At 58.5% G+C, this 20,780-nt stretch overlaps 2 protein-coding genes across 4 annotated transcripts in view; both read right to left on the reverse strand.

Moving 5' to 3' along the window:
- Positions 1-14,561, reverse strand: part of MAD1L1 (mitotic arrest deficient 1 like 1) — a 304,019-nt gene extending 289,458 nt beyond the window's left edge. For 2 of the 3 annotated variants that reach the window (XM_039226020.1, XM_039226018.1), the window contains exons 1-9: positions 14,512-14,561; positions 12,167-12,329; positions 9,449-9,589; positions 6,791-6,970; positions 4,408-4,532; positions 3,403-3,484; positions 2,406-2,536; positions 2,148-2,262; positions 291-352 (exon numbers count right to left, since the gene is read on the reverse strand). In XM_039226020.1, the coding sequence (XP_039081951.1) occupies positions 291-352; positions 2,148-2,262; positions 2,406-2,536; positions 3,403-3,484; positions 4,408-4,532; positions 6,791-6,970; positions 9,449-9,589; positions 12,167-12,316 (986 nt within the window). In that variant the 5' untranslated portion in view covers positions 12,317-12,329; positions 14,512-14,561. The remainder of the gene's footprint in view (positions 1-290; positions 353-2,147; positions 2,263-2,405; positions 2,537-3,402; positions 3,485-4,407; positions 4,533-6,790; positions 6,971-9,448; positions 9,590-12,166; positions 12,330-14,511) is intronic. The other variant, XM_039226019.1, reaches the window with a different exon arrangement.
- Positions 14,562-15,749: 1,188 nt separating this feature from the next.
- MRM2 (mitochondrial rRNA methyltransferase 2) lies at positions 15,750-20,776 on the reverse strand. Its single transcript, XM_039226050.1, has 3 exons — positions 20,729-20,776; positions 19,012-19,301; positions 15,750-16,908 (listed from the first exon to the last, which is right to left on the reverse strand). The coding sequence occupies exons 1-3, from the start codon at positions 20,734-20,736 to the stop codon at positions 16,481-16,483; spliced, it is 726 nt and encodes a 241-aa protein (XP_039081981.1). The 5' UTR covers positions 20,737-20,776; the 3' UTR covers positions 15,750-16,480.
- Between the last annotated feature and the right edge of the window lie 4 nt (positions 20,777-20,780).

A 20,780-nucleotide genomic window follows, 5' to 3' on the forward strand; every position in this document is an offset into this window, starting at 1 on the left:
CTGCAGCACAAGCTCCCTGGCAGCCTCTAGCAGTACCTCAGCCAGGGGCGCCAGAGAGAGAGGGCTGTGCTGACCGCAGAGGGATGCCGGGAGGCAGGGCCGTGCCGACCGCCAGGGGTGCCAGGGAGAGAAGGTCATATCGGGGGTGCCAGGGAGACAAGGCCGCACCACCTGCCTGGGGTGCCCAGGAGGGTCGCGCCGACTGGCGGGGGTGCCGGAGAGAGAGGACCGCACCACCGAGGGCGCCAACTTGCCTCAGGCACCCAGAGGCTTTGGCGCCCTCCGCCTACCTGATGCTCAAGCCCGTGGTCTCCTCCAGCCGCTCCCAGCTCTGCAGCTTCGCCAGCAGCCTCTGCAAGACAAGGAGGCGAACACTGAGGGCACCATGACCCCGTGTCTCCCCACTGCCTCAGGCAGCCCTTCTTCCCCGCAACCCCACATTGCTCCCCGGGCCACACAGCCTCACACGGAGGGAGTGGTGACGAGGAGGAGGTCAAGTCTCCCTGACCCCTCAGAAGAGCCTGCTCTCGTCTCTGAGCTAAACGCCTGGGAGCAGATAGCTTTCCACTGACTACGAGCATGCGGCCCACAGCCCGCGGACTCAGGATGGTGTCTCAGCAGGCTGAGTGTGGGGCGGGTGGCCCTGGGGCAGATCAGCTGCTGAATCCGCAGGACCCCGCACCCCTCCCGTGTTCCAGGGACTCCATGGGACACCGGCCCCAGGGCAGACGCACTCAGCCGTAGCGCCGAAGTGTCCGCAGCGGATGTGGCCCCACAGGGAGAATGGGAGAAGGTGGGGATGCCCCCACCTGGTGCTGCGTACAAGGCTGTCTGACCCTGCCTTCCCCACGCTGCTCCACGCAAACCCCACCCCCACATCAGGGTCTCCTTCCCCATCTGGAAGGGAAGTACCTGAGGGCAGGGAGCATGTGCCTTTGTCCGGCCTCCCTCCCCTTCTCCCAGGCCAAGCACAGTGCTGGCATCACCACACTCCCCTGGTCCCTCGAGTGGCCTCTACCATGTGGCGGGAGCGGGCTGGGTAACGACTCTGTCGTTAAAGCCGATGCCAGGCACCAGGGAAGCACTCGACATGAATTTACTGGCCCTCACAACCCTGCAAGGCCTGTTGCTCCTCGGCATACAGGTGGACAGAGGTTAGGTAACTTGCCCAGGGTCACACAGCCAGTGAGCATCCGCGGCTGGATTTCACACGAGGCAGTGCGACTATAGAGACAGAATCTTGCCCAGCCTCACGCCATCTAGAGGAAACACCGCCCCACGCGGAGCTGTGTCTGCAGGCCGAGCTCACACGTAAGCTAGCCCCTGTGAGGAGTGCCTTGGCTCCCACCCGCGAGGCCACAGGCCACCACTGTGACCAACTGCAGGACTGCTGCCAGCAGGCTCGTACCACCCAGGAAACGATGCAGGGCTGCACGGCTCATAGGTGAGGCGGCAGGGAGTGAGCCAGGGTGGAGGGGGGCAGCCGTGCAGAAGGACAGCAAAGCCAGGGGCTGGAGGCCGGGGGGCAGCGTGCTGGTGTCCTGTGTGCATGCAGGGTAAGACAACCTCGTGCCCAGTCATGTGCCCAACAGAGAAGCAGGATGCTTTCGGTGGCACATCTCATGCCAGGTAGCCAAGAGCGTCCCACAAATGCCCTGTGTGGCCCTACAGCAGACGCAAAGCGAGGGAATGGAGCCCTGGTGGCCAGCCGCATCTGTGAGCGGGACCTAGTCTGTGTCAGGGCGCACACTACCACCCCCATCTGCCAGGTGGTAGGAGCACAGCAGGCACGCTCACAGCAACTCCCCAATGCTCTGGGGAAGAACCCATTCTGGCCCCCTCCAGCTGCTGGAGACCCTCCCCCTCCTCCGTCTCCCACACCCCTGCAGCAGGGGGTGGGGTCCTCCCCACAGGACATCCGCCTCAGCACCCCCCACCCTCATGACGGGTCCGTGACCAGCAGAGTCTCCCCACTGCGGGCTGGCCCGCCAGCACCCACACATGATTCTGGGGCCGCCACTCTACCCAGCGCCCCGGCCAGGCAGCTGGCGCTTCTCAGGCGGGCGACCAGCACATCAGACTGAAACCACCAGGGTCCCCCACACAGTGCACAGCCCACAGGGAGCCCCCGCCACCCCCAGCCTCACCTCCTTCTCCAGCTCCAGGACGGCCAGGCTCTCCTGCATCTCCTCCTGGCGCCCCAGCCGGCGCCGCAGGCCCTCCAGCTCCTCCCTGAGCAGCCCGTTGGTCTCCCGCAGCTCCCTGGCAGGGCCGGACACCGCATCCCTCAGATGGCCATGCACAGAGACTGGGGAGTGGGGACAAGGAGTGCAGCCCGCCCCGCCCTGCCCATCCTGTGCCCGCCTCGCCACCCACCTCCCTCCTGCCAGCTCGCCAGGTCTCACCGCAGGCAGGCACTCTCCTCCCGCAGCTGCTTCAGCTCCCGCTCCATTCTGGGCAGCCGCACTAGCTCTGACTTCATGTTCTTCACAACCGCAGCATCCTGCTCCTGCAGGGACAGCTTCTGTTCCAAATCCTGAGTGAGGCCAGGGACAGAGAGGACAAGGTCGACCTCCATGGCCCTGGCTCACCCTCTAGGTACACTCTGTGCCACGCCCTCGGTGCTCACTTCCAGGGGAGACGTGGCCACAGGCCAGGGTCACATTCCACACCGCGCTGCCCTTGGGGGTGGGACCGCAGTGCACATCTGCCTGAGGACCCGTGGCACAGGCACCCGGAATAAACACATCAGTAAAACACACACACGCAGTCCCCCACACAAGACCCACTCCCGCCACGCGGGTGCCCAAGTAATAAGTGAGTCTTTTCCACGTAACAAAGCCTTTGCTTTACAACACCCTGAGGATGACTGACATCTATCAATGGCAGTTCTCCAAACAGGCTCAGCCAGTCAGCAAACATTAACGGGGCCCAGTCTGCGGCAAGCACAGGGTCACGCAACGGGGATGGGTGACACAGGACACACGAGTCTCTGCACTTGGACTCTAGGGGAAAGGCAGACACAGGCCGTGCAGGCGAGCACATGCTGGGAGGTGGGCAGGGGGCCAGGGCAGAGGTGGGATGCCGAGGACAGCACGTGCAAGAGCAGAAGGGGCCGGGAGGCCCATCAAGGTAGCAGGCTGGGGAGGGGCGGCAGGAGCCTTGGGCTAGGGTACGGAGCCCCAAGTTCCTCCGCAGACAGCGCCCCCACTCCAGAAGGCCAGCTGCTCTCTCCTCTCATTCATGCGGCATCCGCAGCACCAAGTGCCAACAGTACAGGAGCTCAGGCAGCTCAGTGTCTCCAGGCGTCCTAAACATGGCCCTGCTGAGGAGGCAGGAGGGCTGAGACCACCGCTGGGAGAGCCACCAGACACAGCCTGGGTCTGAAAGGGAGTAACTCACCCTGATCCTCTGCTCCTGGTCGGCCCTCGCTTCCTGGCAGGCCTGAAGCTCCTGAACCTTCTCGTTAGCCTCCTGACATTTCCTACCCGGAGAAAGGCAGTGATGTGCAGAAACAGAGGCGTAAGAAGCCAGAGCTGCCCTCACTACACACATACACACTACTTCACACCCAGGGCACTGTGGCCGGTCTCCTCGTATCAGGGCGGGTGGCCAAGTCCACACCACCTACACGGCCCTGCCCAGCCTGCTGCAGGCCCTGGTACAGCCACAGCTGAGGATCCACCAGAGAATGGCCCCTACACATGCCCCAGCCCTGCCCAGGAGCGTCCAGAGCTCTCCTAGGACAGCTTCCAGAAAGGTAAAGGCTTAGCTCCCAGGGAGAGCACTGGCCCTCTGACCCTGGTGCACACTTCTATCCTGCTCAGAGAGCTGCCTCTGCCTCAGAGAGCTCCCCTCCCCTCTGCCCCTCCCATCCTCCGGGCACCCTACATGGCCTTTAAAGGGAAGCTCTCAGCAGGGAAGAAATTACTGTTCTGTTGTTCTCAGAGCACATCAAACATCCGTCTTCAGTGGCCCGTGTCTCCCCCAACAGCCTACGGATGAGGACAGGCTGGAAGGGCCCCTAGAGGTCCTTGGGGCTCAGTGCAGGTGGCATGTGTGGTCACTGGGTGCTCAGACCACAGAGGACACAAGAAGGAGCCTGGGCCCTCCTGTCTGTGGTCTCCCACATGGTTAACGACCAGGCACACAACTCAGCCCAGGCTCCCACAGGCCTCAGAGTGCCCTCACTGCACCCTGCACAGGAGCAGAGCCCCTGGCCTAGCACACCCTGCCCCGCACCCCCGGCCTGAGCCCCCACCCCAGCACCCTCCGCCTCGCACTCCCTGCCCCGTGCCCCCCACCCCAGCACGCCCCACCCCACTCTCTCCCAGCACAGCCTGCCCCGCACCCCTGCCCCAGCATCCCCTGCCCCGCACCCCCAGCTCAGCACGCCCGCCCGCTTACTTGCGCTGCAAGGCCAGCTGCTCCTGGAGCTCCTGCTTCTCGGACTCCAGGCTCTTCACCTGCATCTCCTGGTTCATCATACTCCACTGCAGCTCCGAGATCTTCCCCTTCAGGGCACTGATGGTCTGAGAGGAGAGCGGGACGGGCCAGAGAAGCTCAGAGGCTGCGGCGCGCAGACAAATGCCCCCACAAGAGCCTGCCCCTCCCATCCGCCTTCTTAGGGCAGGACACAACCTGGGAGGAGTGCCACCCCTCACCCCAACCCCAGCTATCCCGGCCAGCAGCCTGCCTCAGATTTTCTTCAAGCAAATGGGAAGAGACCGGGTCATGGTGATGGGCTGCTCCCAAGACAGGCCCAGGCCCCATGACATCTACCACTTGGGACCCTCACTCATGCCTGGCATGCTTGCATGGCTCTCCCTGCACGCCTGCCCTGGTCTCTCCATCCGGGATAAACCCCACCATGTCATCGGCCCAGCTCAAACACTCCGTGTGAGCCACAGCCAGGTCCCTGGCAACAGGTAGGAAACGGGGGACTGAGGCCACCCTCAGAACGAGGCTACACGGGCCCCACATAACAGAGGAGCCGTGGGGAGACCGAGCAGACTCCGTGCCCTCAGCCAGAAGCAGTAAGGAAGGAAAGCAGAGGCTGGGGAGGCTGGCCAGGGCAGGGCCTCGGGACATTCAGGGGCAGAACTGCTACCCGTCCGTCAGACCACACCTTCACCCAGTGACCTCTGGTGGCCATCTGCTGACTGCTCTCCCTTTGCGGCTGTCCCAGGGGAAGCCAGCTCAGAGGGGCCAATGTAAATTAGGCTCCTAGAACAGAGGATGATGACCAAGAACCCGCACCCGCCTGGTCCAAGAGCCCCCCCCCCACCCCACCCAGGACCCATGTCGGTGGGTCTCTGGGGGGAATGACACAGGCCATCCACATCCCACACGCTGTCCATCTGCATGGTCTGCTCTGTTACAGTGGTGCCTACCAGCCTGAGAACCCAAGAGAAACGAAGGTTCTAAAATACACTGACCTAAGAAGACAGCGTTCGAGAAGCCTTCCCAAACCCAAAACACACACACCACACACCAGGCACTGCACTGGACACAGATCAGACGGCCGGCTGCACGCGGGACCCCGCTGCATGGAAGCCGGGCCAACAGCAAGAGGACCTCCCAGTGACAAGCATGCGAACCAGGCACCAGGGTAAGAGAACGCGGTGCAAGGACAGCAACTGGCTCCGTCACCAGGGAGGGTTTCTCCAAGGAAGTAAAAAGTAACAGAAACACAATTCAGGGTCCTCTGTCCTGACTGGCTGCAACCTTCCCTTTGTCTGTGGCTGTGGCCGCCCACCCAACCCCCACCCCCGGCTCTGCCGCCCGCCCCTGTGGCACATGCAGGCCCCGGGACAGAGCACAGGCAAGTACACCAGGGGTGACACGGGGACTTGTCCTGAGGCCGATCACAGCTCCTCTCCTGCCAGCATCCACATCAGAAGACAGATGTAGAAACAACCTTAACATACTCCCCAGCGTTGCCAAGGCAAAAATAACCTGCAGCCCGCCTCCCGAGATCTATCAAGTAGAAACACACGCAGAGACAGAATACCAACGATCCCACATCCCTGCTCCTCCCCCGGGATCGCTTCATCTCCTTCCTCCGGCGCCCACGGGCTGCAGCGCCACCGCAAAGGGACAGGGAAGGTCAGGAGAGTCCCGTCTCCACCAGAAGCAGCATCTGGGCTCTGCTTCTAAAATTTATACAGCCTTCAACGGGTCGAGGGAATAAGGAACAGAGCTCGTATGTGCTGTGGCTTCAAAGACGTTCTCAGCTGCTAACAGACCTAATAATCAAAGAAATGCAAATCTAGAGGCACCACTTACATCTTCGGAAGGGAGAAAAAAGGTATTTCCAGAACATACCACCATCCATGACAAGTAAGGCTACCGGGAAACCAGAACCCTCAAAATGCCATCAGGACAACACAGCAACCAGCAGCAAAGCCAGAGGCCATTGCCAGTGACCTTAACCCCCACTCCTAGGAACACGGCTAAGTAACTAACTCAACAGAAACAAAAAGCTACGTACTCCCTGCCACGTATGTATTACGCATGTGCTCATCCCAGGATGCGTGGACATGCAACGTTTCTCACACAACCAAACTCAGCCCAATCAATGATTAAAAGTCCTAATTACAAAGACTAAGACAGCGTTTGACTCACTAACTTAAAACCACGAGGGAAAAACAAGCGTTTGCACTCAGATCACCACAACAACGCGGAAAGCATCGGCACCCGCGCAGGAAGGAGACTCTGAGGGGGCCAGTCCGGCACAAGCGCGCCCACCCAGTGTCCGAGGAGAGCCCAGCCCCAGGAGAGCACTCACCTCGCCGGCCGCAGCCAGGCCATCCTCCTTCTCCCGAAGCTTCTGGCCAGCGGCATCCAGGCTCTGCTTGCACAGCCTGTGGCGCTCCAGCTGCTCCTTCATCTTCTCCTCCGCCTCGGCCTCACGCTCCTGCAGCTGCCGGATGCGCGTCAGGAGCTCCTGGTTCCGTTCCACCTCGCGCTGCAGAAGAGGGACATTGAGCAGGGGTGGGGCAGCCCACCTCACACTCCCTGGGGACAGGTGCGGCCCCCACAGCAGGCCCTGCTCCCGCTGGGAGGGGCCCCTCCTCACACGCCATTCCCCGCAGACCTTCACCCCCGCCACACGTTTTACCCTGGGAAGGCAGTCACAGGACTAAGCGCCCTCACTCTGTGGACCTGGGGGGTCCCGAGAGTCATTAGCCACCGCGGAGCTAACCTTCAGCCCCAGAAAGGAAGGGACCACACAGTAGGCACCTGATGCTGCTGACCTCTGACCTCTCCCCAGGAAGGGGGGCCGCACAAGCTCCCTACAAGTTCTGCCAGCACTCCCAAGGCAAGCGCTCCCCCGGGACTCCCCCACCCAGCACCGAGGAGGAGCTGAACGAAAGCGGAGGGACACGGCCTGCCTGAGGGACTCACAGGAATAAAGAGCTGCAAGTGTGGCCTCTGAACAGCCAGAGGACCCTTCCGCCACACAGGGCCCCGGGCAGCACGCCACGGAGCAGGGGGGTAGCATCTCTATTCGGGCTACCAGTCCCAAGAGCACACAGGGCAGTCCGTGCAGGTCCCCATCTAGGGGCTCCAGATTCCCACCCACTGCCCAACCGGCATCCCTGAAAACCTAGGATATGTGTCCAAGACTCAGAGAAAGCATGTGAGAGCTGCTGGCTCAGGTGCTCCGGATCTCATGCAGCCACGTCTGCAGTGGGAAGGGAAAGGCCTCTGAGAGGCCACGCTCAGCAAGGGCCTGGGATTAAGCGCGGCCTGTACCCTTCGATCTCCCAAGACCAGACTTCCACCGACCCTGCAACAATCCCCCACTCATTCCAACATATCCTAAAGTGCTTATAAGGTGCCACAGCCCATGCTGGATCCTGGAGACCCAGAGCAGACAGGACGGACCCTGTCCTTGGCAGACTTAAGGCCCAGGAAAATTCCAGTAGCTCCACATCCCATGCCTTCTGCCTGAGAGCCAGGCAGTCACACTAGCACAAGTCCTGCCATCTCATGGCCCTGGGGCCACCTCCACACCCCTAATAAGGCACTTGGTTCCCACAGCCTTTCCCTGTCTCTCCCAGGACGACCCTGAACAGCAGTTAACATCCCACCTTAAGGACAATGCCAAGGCCACATCACCCACTCACAGGCCATGTTTCTGGGCTACTGGGCCCACACGGCACACTGTGGCCAGAAGCCTGAATACCACGTCAAATACATCCAACTGACATCACGCCCTCGAAGATGTCAGCTATTTTTACACGGCAAGGAACGCATGCAGATAGGCTGCGTAAGGCAAGAACGGGGCCAGCACCCACCCCTGGGGAAGCGTAGGCAGGTCAGAGACTTTCCAGTCCAACGCTTACCAGAGTCTGGCAGCATTTCCACAAATCGTCAGCACTTATTAAAAAACCCTGGTGAGGGGCGCCTGGGTGGCTTAGTCGGTTGAGCGTCCGACTTTCGCTCAGGTCATGATCTCGCAGTTCGTGGGTTCGAGCCCCACGTCGGGCTCTGTGCTGACTGCCAGCTCAGAGCCTGGAGCCTCTTTCGGAGTCTGTGTCTCCCTCTCTCTCTGACCCTCCCCTGCTCGCGCTGTCTCTCTCTCTCTCTCCTAGAAATAAATAAAAATATTTAAAAAAATAATAATAAAAAATAAAAAACCCTGGTGAATTGCTATTGATCGAAGGAAGCAAGGGGTTACACCCTAAGTAAAAACCAAGCACCTTCTCTGGGTAACACGCTTTCCCAGCCCGTCCTGAGTAAGCCAGGGACAACAGGTGGTACCTCCAAGGCTGCAGCTCTTCTTTTTTTTTTAAATTTTTTAACTTTGTTTAAATTTATTTTTGAGAGAGAGAGAGACAGAGTGCGAGCAGAGGAGGGGCAGAGAGAGAGGGAGACACAGAATCCAAAGCAGTTCCAGGCTCTGAGCTGTCAGCACAGAGCCCGATGTGGGGCTCAAACTCACCAACTATGAGTTCATGATTTGAGTGGAAGTCAGATGCCTAACTGACTGACCGCCCCATGTCTTTGCTCTGAGGCCCTATAACCACGTCAGCAAGAAGGGGCCAGCCTGGACCTGAGACCTCTAGGCAACCCAGTGACTCTCCAAGCCTATCACCCCACGGTGCTGGCATTTCTGCTGGATTTACACCCCATTTCTCAGTAGGGGTGGGGAGAAGAGGCAGTCCAGCAGAGAGGAGCGCCCACAGGCACCTGGCCGGGCAGACGCAGCAGGCGGTCATTCCCTGTGCATTGTCCCCTCAGGACACCAAGGACAGCTACTGTCTGTGGCCTCGGAAGGCAGGCCTCAACCACCGAAAGGCAGAGAGCCTGGGATCCCAGCCAGGAGGCTCACCTGCCTTATGGCCACACAGGCACCATGCAAGGCCCTAAAGCACGGGCCAGCAGCCTGCACCCACCTCGTGGCTTCTGCCAGCCAGGCCCATCTGCCCGCACCCACCTCATAGCGCCTGGCGCTGGTGACAGCCGCCCGCTCCAGCTCCACTCGTGCTCTCTTGTGGCTCAGCTCCATCTGCATCTTCTCCCGCTCCACCTGGACCACCTGGGACTGGGAACGGATCCGTTCTGCTCGTTCCTCCAGCTGGCCGGGTCATACCCAAGGGAAAGAGAACCCTCAGCAGCTGTGCCAGGGAGCTAAGAGGCTTGTGCGCACTCACACGCTGAGCACCTGATCCCAACAGGGCCCATACTCAGCCTTGGGGAAGGACAGACACCCAGTCCTTTGTTGGAAAATGGGTGCACAGAGGCCATGAACAAGGAAGAAATAACAACTGGGAGAGAAGAGTATATGTCACGAAGACAGTATGCAGGCTTGTTTTAGAAAAGAGGGTACATTAGTTTCCTATTGCTGTGCAGCAAATTACAACACACTAAGCAGCTGAAACCCCATGTGAGCTGCAGGCTCCATGGGCAAAAGGCCAGGTCGTCTGCTCAGGCTCTTGCAGGCTAAAATCAGCACCTGGTGGCCACGCTCCACCCTCATATGGACCTTGGGACCCTCTTCCACACTCACGAGGTCCCGCGGTTTCCGCACCATCAGCCCTGGGCTGCTGTCAGCTCCTAGAGACTGCCCACATTCACTGCCTCGTGGCCCCCTCCACCTCCAAAGCCAACAAAGGAGATCTCCCATATGTGGAATCCCTCTCCCGCTCTCTGTCTCTGACTTCCGGTTCTGACCTAGTGACCCAGGTTTAAAAGGCTCATGTGAGTAAAAGTGTGCCTGCCCCAGAGGGAGTTACATAAAGGTGGGTTTGAGCCTTGAACTGCCTCGGAAGACACATCAGTTTCTCAGCCCCGCTGGCTGTGAGGGCCTTTTCGTCATGTGGACTAGAGCCTGGCCCCTCCAAGAATGGCTGGTAGTACAGCAGCTCCTGAGCGCTAGAGAGAGACGCAGACTCTCAGGCCACGCCCCACAGATGCCATATTGAATCTTCCTTTCAAACGTATCCTCAAGGATCCGTGTACACATGGAAGTAGGGGAGCCCTGGGCTACAGCGACCAGCTCTGCATTCCACCAGGGACACTTGGCGACGTCTGGGGACACTGCCGACCGTCAAAAGACGGGGACGCAGTACATGTTCGCCACGCCACAGGCATCTGGCGGGCAGAGGCCAGGGAGGCACTCAGCACCCCACAAGGCCCAAGCCCATTCTGCGGAATGAAGAACCACCCAGCCCAAAACATCAACAGGACCAAGGATGAGATGTCCCAGGCCAGAGGACAGGCATCTTGTCTACCCAGCCCCGCCCCCCAACTCTTTGGGGACTCAAGTCCACACTTTGCTCCCCTGAAGTTTTCTCTCAATTCCATCCCCACTCGTTCAATGTGGAGGTTCCGAAGCCCACCCTCCGTCAAACTCCCTGGCCTTCCCAGCCTCACTGTGTGTCTGCAGTTAGGGCGCCCACAGGCAATCCTGCACAGGGACCAGGAGTCCCAGAGAAACGGATCATGACCCACATCTTCCTGAAACACCACCAGCCTGCTGCATGTGAGAGAAAGTAATGAAATATGTTTGTATTGAAACTGACACATAGCAGACCAACTGTAAACACTTCCCCACAGACACAAGAGGCTTACAAAAAGGGCAGGGGGCATGCACTGGGAGGCAAAGCACTGATTTCCAGACTCCCCAGACACGCAGGTTCTCGGTTCCCTCACCTGCCACGAAGGGCCTACATGGTAGGGCAGGAAACCACCGACAGATGTCCTGGGCCTGCTCAGCACCAGGTCAGGGCCCGGGCAGGTCCCGCACCCACAAGACCCTACCCAGCTTGCTCTGGTCATGGCCCCCGCCCACAGGGCCCCCCAAACTGAGGAAGCCCTCAACAGCACTAGGTTAGTGAGAAGCTGGCCTCTGACATTCTAGATTCTGTGCTTCCGACAGGTTGGCCCAAAGTTCCCAGACATTTGCATCAACAAAATTGTAACCCTTTTTTAGAACAAAGTTGCCAACTTCTTATTTTGCCAGTGAACAAGAATAAAAATAAGGGGAAAAAAAACTACAATTATTACCCTCATTTCCAAAAAATGCTTTTACACCAAAAACAAATATAAAAAACTCAAATTCAGAATAAAAAACAGTCCTTGCCAAAACATGGCAGTGAGCAGCACCTCAGCCCACAAGCAAAGAGAAATCATTCAGTTAGTCAGCAAATGAATGCACACCAACACGCCAGCATCTGTTTGGCCACATGCTGCCAGGGGCTCCGTCAGGGGCTGTTACACTAAAATGGCTCTGGCTGCACAGCAGAGGGGGACTTGCCGATGCCATCCATGCAGAGGGGCCGGGGCCGGGTCGCAGATACCACCCCTTCCCTGTGAGGACCTTGTGACCCTGGCCTCCAGGAGACTGACCCTGCAACTCTGTGCAACCGCAAGTCCTCCAGGAGACCCGACCCCTTTACAAAGTCCACAATAAGCACTGCCAAGAACGTGAAATAAAGGAAAGAGAACTATTTTTATAGCAAGACTGTAAAAGCCACATCATGGCAGAGCGAGGCCAAGATCTCCACACGGACCCCATGGTCTGAGACCACCACACACCCAATCTCACACCAACACCAGGAACTCGTCAGCACCACACCACCGGGAAGGGAACAGGCCCCACCTACCGGCATGTGTCTTCCCACCCAGAGCCCCTCCTGCCCCCGGCGCTCACCTGCATGCTCTGCTGGTACTGCATCTGCAGAGAACCCTGCACGGAGTTAGAAGCATCCAGTCCAGATCCTGCCTCCACCCGCTGAGAAATGAAGTTGTTAAAAGACCTCAGGGTGGACAGCACAGTGGTGTTTTCCCCCAGGTCGTCCATGGCCTCTTCGCTGCTGGAGGAAGACAGGGAGCCCCACGGTGAGCCTCTGCAGGCACCATTAGCTGCACAGGTGGCGGTTAGGGGGTGCCTCGGGGCAGCTCCACCCTCCCGACGTGCTCCCAGAGTCCTTACAGTGCTCCAGGATCCATAACCACATTTTGGGGCTGAGAGCCCACGCTGCCACTTTACCAGAGAAGAAATAGAGGCATAAGACAGCACGCCACAAAGCAGCCATCACAGTGCTGCCCTGCACACCAGTGGACAGACGGCTCCCAGAAACACAGGTGCAGCAGTCCCAGGGCACATGTCCCCCATCAACACAAGAGACCTGGTCTCTGGGACCGAGGCATAAAGCCCACGGCAGTGGCAATGGACGGTGACCCCAGCGATGCTAACCATAATCACACATTAACAGCGACGTTAACCAGCATTACTAGTTTCAACTAAAAAGAAACGTGCGTGACACGGAGCACTGAGACTTCTCAAGCCTCAGTTTTCTCATCTGTACCTTGAGGACCACGAAAACCACTTTGCAAAGCTGCCATGAGGATTACAGTGCCCGTCCTCGTTTCCAGGTGGCAGGGGTGTGAGTGAGGCCAACTCCCCACTCAGCCTGTAATGTTTCACAGGACACCTCAGGCTTCACGACGGGCGATTCAGGTCTTTGGACCCTCACGTCAGACGTGGTCAAAGTGAGGCTTCGGAAGTTACAGGATGGAGGGACCCCAGGCTCTCAGCCTCAGTGTGCCCCACCAGCCAACACGGGAACGCGAACAGCAGCCCAGGAACCACCTCCCCGAGCCTGAACCCACTGTGGCTTCACCCGGCCCCCCGCCAGCCAGCCAGCGGGCACAGTTAACAAGCAGAGACGTGGGTTCCTGCGGGCACATACCGTGTCCCCCCTCAGGAAACAAGCTGGCTCATACCGACTTCCCCCAAGTACCAGATTGAGAATGCCTCCCCACCAACACCCCGGAGGAGGAGAGTGAGGGATTAGTTTGGTTGTGAGTTTCCTGCACACAGAGCCCTTCTCCTCTGCAGGCCATGTGTCTGCCCCTGGACAACACAGCTGTCCCCGCCAGCTCTTAATCGCACTGGCAGTGGAGAGGGGACTGGAAGAACTGGACAAGCACTCAGTACCTAAGCCACCGCCACGGGAGACAGCCCAGCTCTGCTCTGGAAGCAAACCCTTATTGTTTGCCAAGGTCAGCCCGGGGCGATACTCTCCATCCAGTGTGCCCTGTTCTGGGAGGCCATCCCCTGCAAGAACCGATGCCTGGGACCCAATGGAACGGAGAGAACACACGCGTTTTCAACTGCCTGGAACCGGGCCACTACAGGAGGCACAGGATCAGGCAGCAGCTCCAACTCCTTCCCCTTTACCCAAGAGACTCTGATCTTCAGCAAACCAACCACGGAAACCAAAGTGCTGGGAAATCACAACCCCAGGCCGGGGGTGCTCTGGCGCCGCCTGTCAGCTGCCCTTCTCGGCCAGGACACCTCACACGGGGAGAGGGAGTCCCCCTCCCGAGCAAACTCCAGGCACACGTGCCTCGCCTCCCCCACCTCCACCCCACCCCCAGCTCTACGCGGTGTCCCAGGCTGCAGCCGCTCCACTCCCCGATGAGGCGCGGGTGACAGCGCGCGGGCTGGGCCGCTTCCCCGCCAGACACTGGGTGGGCGTAAGCCGCGATCCTAGCCACCACCGCCAGGGACCTCGGCCGGGACTACTGACTCGCTCGCGTCCCGGCTTTGAGGACCCCGGCCCCGGCTAGCACCCCAGCCTCAGCTCCTAGGACCCAGGCCCCGGCTCGCATCTCGGCTCCGAAAACCCCAGCTCCGACCCCGGCCCCAGCTCCCAGGACCCCGAGGACGCCGACCTCTCCGAGCACCCCGGTCCCAGGTCGCATCCCGGATCCGAGGACCCCAACTCCGACCCTAGCCCCACTCCCAGGACCCGGGGTCCTACCGAGGACGTCCCTCTCCGAGGACCCCCCAGCCGACTCGCGCTCTCGTCCTCCGCTCCTAGGACCCCGGCCTCCGCTAGCACCCCGGCCGGGCCCCGAAGACCCAGCGTGGGAAGGGGGCAGGAGGAAGGAGACCGGTGGGTAGCGGGATGGGGCGGCACCCGCTCCCAGTCTGGTCCCCCGACCCCGCCCAACACCCACCTGGGACCCTGACGCCCCGCCGCTCACCTCAGCTAACCGGCAGCTCGCAGCGGCCGCTCAGATCTCCCTCCTCTGCGCCCGCGCTCGCGTATCGCGAGATGTTCTGCCGCGTTCTCGCGAGAACTGGGCAGGGCCGGCCGTAAATCCCAGAGTCCGAGCACCGGGGGGGGGGGCGCGGGCCTCCGCCTGCTCCCCAGTGGGGTGTGCTCCCTGGAGACCGCGCTGGGAGGACTCGCACCGAAAGCTGACCAGCGGGACTGTTGGGTGCCCTCCTTCCCCCGCGGAACGGGCCTCCACTGTGGCGGTGGCCTCTCACCGTATTGTGTGGAATAGCACGGCCCAACGGTGGCCCCTTGGGGACAAACTTGCTGGCTCTGACAGCTCCCAAAATTTTGCTATAGTGTTGGCTTGAATACGTTTTCGTTTCCACTAGGTCCACTGGAAAAACAAAATACTGTTACCAGGCTACCCTCCCAGTGCCTGGTGAACTCCCATAGCCAGCGATCCTCGTCCAGTAACACAGGTCTGCTTCACCCATGAATCTCCTCCTCCTGGCACCCATCCCACCTGGGACTGAGCGCCCTAGGGTTTGCACCGCGCCCCAAGTATCTGCATCGCACCCTGAGAATCTACACTCCGTTCTCCAGGGTCTACACTGCACCCCTTGGGTCTACACCACACCCCCCAGGGTCGGCACCGTGCCCAAAAGGTCTGCACCACCTCCACCATCCCCCCACCTCTGCACAGCACCCCAAGCATGAAATGGGATGGAGGAGCTTTGGGAAGGAGGAGTCACCAGTCCTAATTGACTACAACCAAAAGTAAAATGAAAAAAGGTTAAACCGGGCCTGTAGCCCACTTCAGAGCGGGGACTGCGCCCTGGGGGCCTGATGGAGACTGTGGGGATTGCTATCTATTCCAGCTCTCCCCCAACCCCACCCTTGGGACTTAATCAGGGTTACAGTCCATACACACTTACTGAGGGATAAGCCCACCTGCAGGAAATGGCTTTGTTTTTAATGTTAGGGGTTTTGGTGTGTTTTTTGGTGTTGTTTTGTTTTGTTTTGTTTTGTGTTGAGAGGGAGAGAGCACAGCAGGGGAGGGACAGAGAGAGAGAGAGAGGGAGACACAGAATCTGAAGCAGGCTCCAGGCTCTGAGCTGTCAGCACAGAGCCAACTCCCAGCTCCAACTCGTACAAGCTGTGATATCATGACCTGAGCCAAAGTCCAAAGCTTAACAGACTGAGCCACCCAGGTACTCCTGTTTAAATTTTTTTTAATGGGAAATGGATTTGAAGAAACCAATTTTTATAACAATGAACTTCAAAGCATGGACATCCCTGAAATAAATACGTCTGTTGTTCTAGTTGTTGTATAAAAGCTGCAAAAAGTTCCTGGAAGACATGCCACAGGGCCGCTTGCTTCTGGTATTACCAGTCTTAGGGTCCTTGCGTTCTACAGCAAGGTGGGTTTCCAGCAACAAAACAAAGGCCACCCCTGCATAGTTCACGGGAAAATTCGTCCCTAATTTCCCCTGGGGAACTCCAGCTGCTTGAAGGGGTTAATTTCCACATCATTCACCAGAGATGGAAACAATCCTCAGGTCAAAATTTCAGATTTTCATTCGCTACACTGTATAACCACAGCCTCGGTGTGGCCTTCTGGGAGCAATGGTAGAAACTTTCTCTGTTACATGCTAACAGCCCAGAAACCGGGAATTACATCAAGGTGCCCCCCTGTGCTGGTTTCTCCTTCCTCTGTCTTTTCATCCTTCATGTTGGCCTAAGATGAAATCACGTTGTAGAGACTGTTTTTTACCATATATCATGGCCAGCAAATATACTCGTGGTTTATAAGAAAGATCCCACCCTCTCCTGCCGGCCAAATCCAGGATCAAGCTCTGACCCCTCCAGCCACACTCCGGGAAAGAGCTCAGACCACACTTGCCGGGAACAAGGGCCACAAATGGTGGAAGCAGCCCTCAGTCCTCCACAGGCTACTTGGCTCTCTGGTACTGTGTGGCCAAGAGGTACACCTCCGAGGACTCCTTCCTGCTGGCTCTAGGCTTCACGGTCCTGGTGTTCTGGAACTGCTCTGCCAGTCTCTTCTGTAACCCAAGGCTGTGACTCCCAGCCCACGTTTTGCAGAGGAACGTTCCACCGGGGTGCAGGACATCAGCAGCCACGTCTAGGAGGGACAAGCACAGGCTAATGAGCCTGTCATGATCCAGGCTCCGGATCCCCGTGGCGTTGGGCGCCATGTCACTCAGAATCATGTCTGCTCTCCCACCAGGAAGCAGCTCGCGGACTCTCTGGATGGTTCTCGGGTCAGTCACGTCAGCAGGGCACAGAAAAGTTGCCCCCTCCAGGGGGAGTATGTGACGAAGGTCTACCCCGAGCACAAAGCCCACAGGAGCACCAGGATCTAAGAAGACAGAGTAGGTTACTTATTTACAGCCTCAATCTCCCCTCAGAAACACAAATAGAAAAATAGAAGTACAAAGTGAGGACCAAGGGAAGAGTGAACATGCCAAGATGTGGACAAGGGGCCCTTCCCCACTTGTGTCCGTCCCATACAAACATATGGCAGGGGGTGACAGTCCCCACTCTCCACACAAGAAACGGAGGCCCAGAGAAGTGCCTCTCCCAGAGCAGGGGTCCCGGGGCAGGCACCCGACCCCAACTCTGACTTCACCTCATTTCCCGAGGCCTGCTCTCGGCAAAAGAGTGCCTTCCGAGTGGGCTTTTTGACAAAGTGAAAACAGAAAATGACACACCAGTGCATACAGGACCTCCAGACTAAATCAACACATTGTTAGCTTAATCCAATGTCTTTCGTTGCAGAAACTATGAGAAGCAAGCCGAGAAACGGGAAGACAAGGCACAGAAAGCGATCCCTTGCCCAGGTGTGAGCGGCACCGGCTGTGCAGTGAAGATGCCATCGTTTCACCTGACCTGGAACAGGCCCTCAGGCCAGCGGGACTGCTGTCCCTCCTCGCAGCCCCGTGTCCCTCCCTGCAACCCCTCCAACACACCGAGGAGGGCCCTGCTCTCCCATGTCCCCCGGGGGAATGAGGTAAGCGTGCAGTCACCGATCTGCCAGTACAGACTGCTTACTTCTATATAAGCACTGAGTCCAGGGATTTGCACAATGCATTTTTCAAAGGAGAAAACTCCATTTTCACCCCTGGAAAGTAGGACTTTCACACCTCATTTTAAGCACCTGACTCTCGTTAACATCCATCCCAGCTGTCATAACCTCGGAAAAGGGCCACTAGAAGCAAATGGCTTTGGGTGCATTTATGCAACTTCATTCTCTCTACACCCATGGCTTCAGCCACTGCTTCCTACAAGGCAAACTTGGCCACTCTCCTCCTTCCCCTGAGGAGCAATTCCATGGGGACAGGAACCAGGAAGATCAGTTGTTAGGTCCAGGGACAAGCTCAGGCTCAGTGGTGGGAAAAGGAACTGAGGTTTCAGACACAAAGCCCTTCACTTAGGCAATATTTATTGAGCTAAAAAAAATTTTAATCTGTTCTAGAGCCCCTGGCGGCATCCCACACATGATAACGAGGCTGGTTCTTAGACTTGAACCCAGGAACAGCACGCCTAGTCCACACATTCAGAGGCCCATCAAACTCCGCCAAACCTCATTCTTCACTAGGAAAATGGGCCTGTGGTCCGCACTCTAGGCGTCTGAGATTTCCGTAAGCTGTCACATCTGTCACATAACACCAGCAACTGTAGTCTCCTCCGACCTCACGGCACGAAGCACAGAGGAGAGGAGGCCCACTGCAGCGTTGTGCTTACTGACAGAGGCCCCGGGAGCAATGCCAGTGCCCAGCAGGAGGCTGGCTCCGCAGCAAGGCATCAGCACATAGAGAGCACACGGCGTTTATGAGGACGCCATGGCTTTCTACACCGAGGGCATTGGTGTCTGTTGACTGATCAAGGGAACCTTCTCACAAAGATACCCCCTTTTTTTTTTTTTTTTTTTTTGATGAAATCCTAAAATGTTAGACAGGTAAAAGCTGAGTCCCTCAGGTTGAGCCAGAGGGGAGAACCCAGAGCCCCAGCCTCGAGTGCTCCCCTGAGTAGCCCCAGCGGGACCTCCAGGAGACCCAAGGCTTCACGGACCAGGCCCTGGAAACCTCTGGGGTCATGGAAACATTTCATTAGGTCACTAAGTGAAAAAACAAAGAAACAAACAAATAGCTCCATTAAGGCTCCTAATCAGTAAGAAAAATGTGGTTTACTATCATTTTCAAAAAAGAAAACATACCTATGTAGTTATGTGTGCAAAACCGAATTCTGTAAGGGGGCGCCCCACCATATTAATGTGGATGCGGATGCGGTACGATCCGAGGGACTTCTAGTCGCTGTCATAGCTTTCCACCTGGCCTCTCACTGTGAACACGTCAGGTCCCGATCTCCTCATCACTCTCAGACAAGGGGCTCAGAACAGCCTGTTGTCACAGGTGGAGGCAGCTGGCCCACGCCCGCGGACCCACGGTGGTAGGAGGCCTACCTTTGCCCGCAGCATTGACCCGCCGTACGGCCACCTGGCTCCACGCCCCAGGAGCCGCTCCGCAGTCTAACACGCGCTGGCCAGGCCACAGGATCTGGTGCCTCTCATCCACCTCCAGGAGCTTGAAGGCACTTCGGCACCGGTAATTCTCCACCTTCGCGGCCTTCACAAATGGGTCCCTCAGATGACGCGTCAGCCATAGGTGCTCAGCAGCGGTCTGGCCCTTGTGGCGACTCGCAGTGGTGTGAAATCTTTGCCACCGAACTGACGCACACACCAGCTTCAAGGACCTGATGGGGGAGAAGGGAGCAAACAGGATGGCATCACACAGATAGGGGGGACCCCTGGTTCAACCCACGTACTTTTAGAGAAGGGCCTGGAGGCCCAGATGAGGAGAAGAACTGACAAGGTGACACAACCAGAAAGCAGGTATAATGGGGTGCACTGAGCACCGACATGACCGGTGTCTCCTCAGAGAAGCTTCAGAGACAAGTGCGAGGAAAGACCACGTGAGGACACGGGAAGAAGGCAGCCGTGTGCAGGTCCAGGACAGAGGCCCCCGAGAAACAACCCTGCAGCACCTTGATCTGGGTCTGCCACCTCGGCCTGGATTGGTATGGTTTAAGCGTCTGGCCTGCAGGCTTTCTTACAGTGGCCCAACGGTCCAAACTTTTCCTGGGGCCCTGAGGAACTGCGAAAGAGGCCGCCCAGGACAGACCCTGCCTTCCTTGGCGCCATGGCTGCAGCGGCCAACATGGGGCCACCAGTCACATCTAATGCAACTGTGCTCAACGTGAAGGTCGATTTCCAAGTCTCTTTGGCAAAATTAGATTCTTAAGGGTTTACGGACTGCCAAGAGCTCCCCATACCCCTCCTCCCACTTAACTCTCAGAAAAACCCTACAGAACAACCCTACAAAGTAAGTCCTGCATCCGTGTTTCTCCAGGAAACAACCGACCATCTTCCTCACGGCTCCAGGCCAAAGCCCCTTCCTTCAACAACCCATGCATGCTTCAAGCATGCTGTCTCTATCTGGACACAGTAACTGGTGATCGCTGCCTTCCCAAAGCCCAGTGGTCTCTTGGAACCAAGAGGAGCACAGAGCCATGCCCGGCACCAGAACCAACCCGGACGGTTGGGGGAAAGCCGGAAAGCAGAGTCACACATGCCCTGTGGTCCAGATTTGAGCAGCCGACCTCCAGCACCGTCCCCGGTCTTCAGTTCAGCCACACTGGCCACTGGTGCCTCTCAGGTCCTGTGCCACGGCCCTCAGGCCTGCAGCACGCTTCCCCAGCTTCACCGCTTCCCAGCTTCACCTCTCCCGCAGCGCACCTCACCTGCTCCCTCCGCTGCCTCCACCTGCAGCTCCCCCTCACCTGCTCCTTCCGCAGCCCTCTCCCCGCAGCGCCTCTGACCTGCGCCCTCCCCGGCCTCCACCTTCAGCTTCCCCTCAGCTGCGCCCCGCGCCCTCCGTAGCCCTCCACGCTCTCCGCCCACCCGCCGCTCCTCGGAAGCCATCCGGACTCCTGGCTTGGGGTCAGAAGTCCTCCCCAAGTCGCTTCACCGGGAACGACCGCGTCTCTGCGCCCCTTTTCCGCAGATGAAACCTGGGACGCGTCCCTGGCCCCTCCTTCTCCCGCACGCATGCAGCAGGCGCTCCACTAATCCTGACTGGGCGCACGACGTTGCCCAGCGCCTCGCTGACAGCTCCACTCACCCAGCCATGGGCGCCTATCCGCTCCAGTTCCCCGCGCCGGAAGTGCCGGTCT

The sequence above is a fragment of the Hyaena hyaena genome, unplaced genomic scaffold, assembly GCF_003009895.1.
Source record: "Hyaena hyaena isolate Hyena2069 unplaced genomic scaffold, ASM300989v1 scaffold_20, whole genome shotgun sequence".
Classification (NCBI taxonomy): Eukaryota; Metazoa; Chordata; class Mammalia; order Carnivora; family Hyaenidae; genus Hyaena; species Hyaena hyaena.

What these genes read in the sequence shown, in the direction of transcription:
- MRM2 (XM_039226050.1), bottom strand. An exon ending in GGTCAATGCTGCGGGCAAAG is followed by an intron (nt 16,909 to 19,011) that starts GTAGGCCTCCTA and finishes CTGTCTTCTTAG; the next exon opens with ATCCTGGTGCTCCTGTGGGC.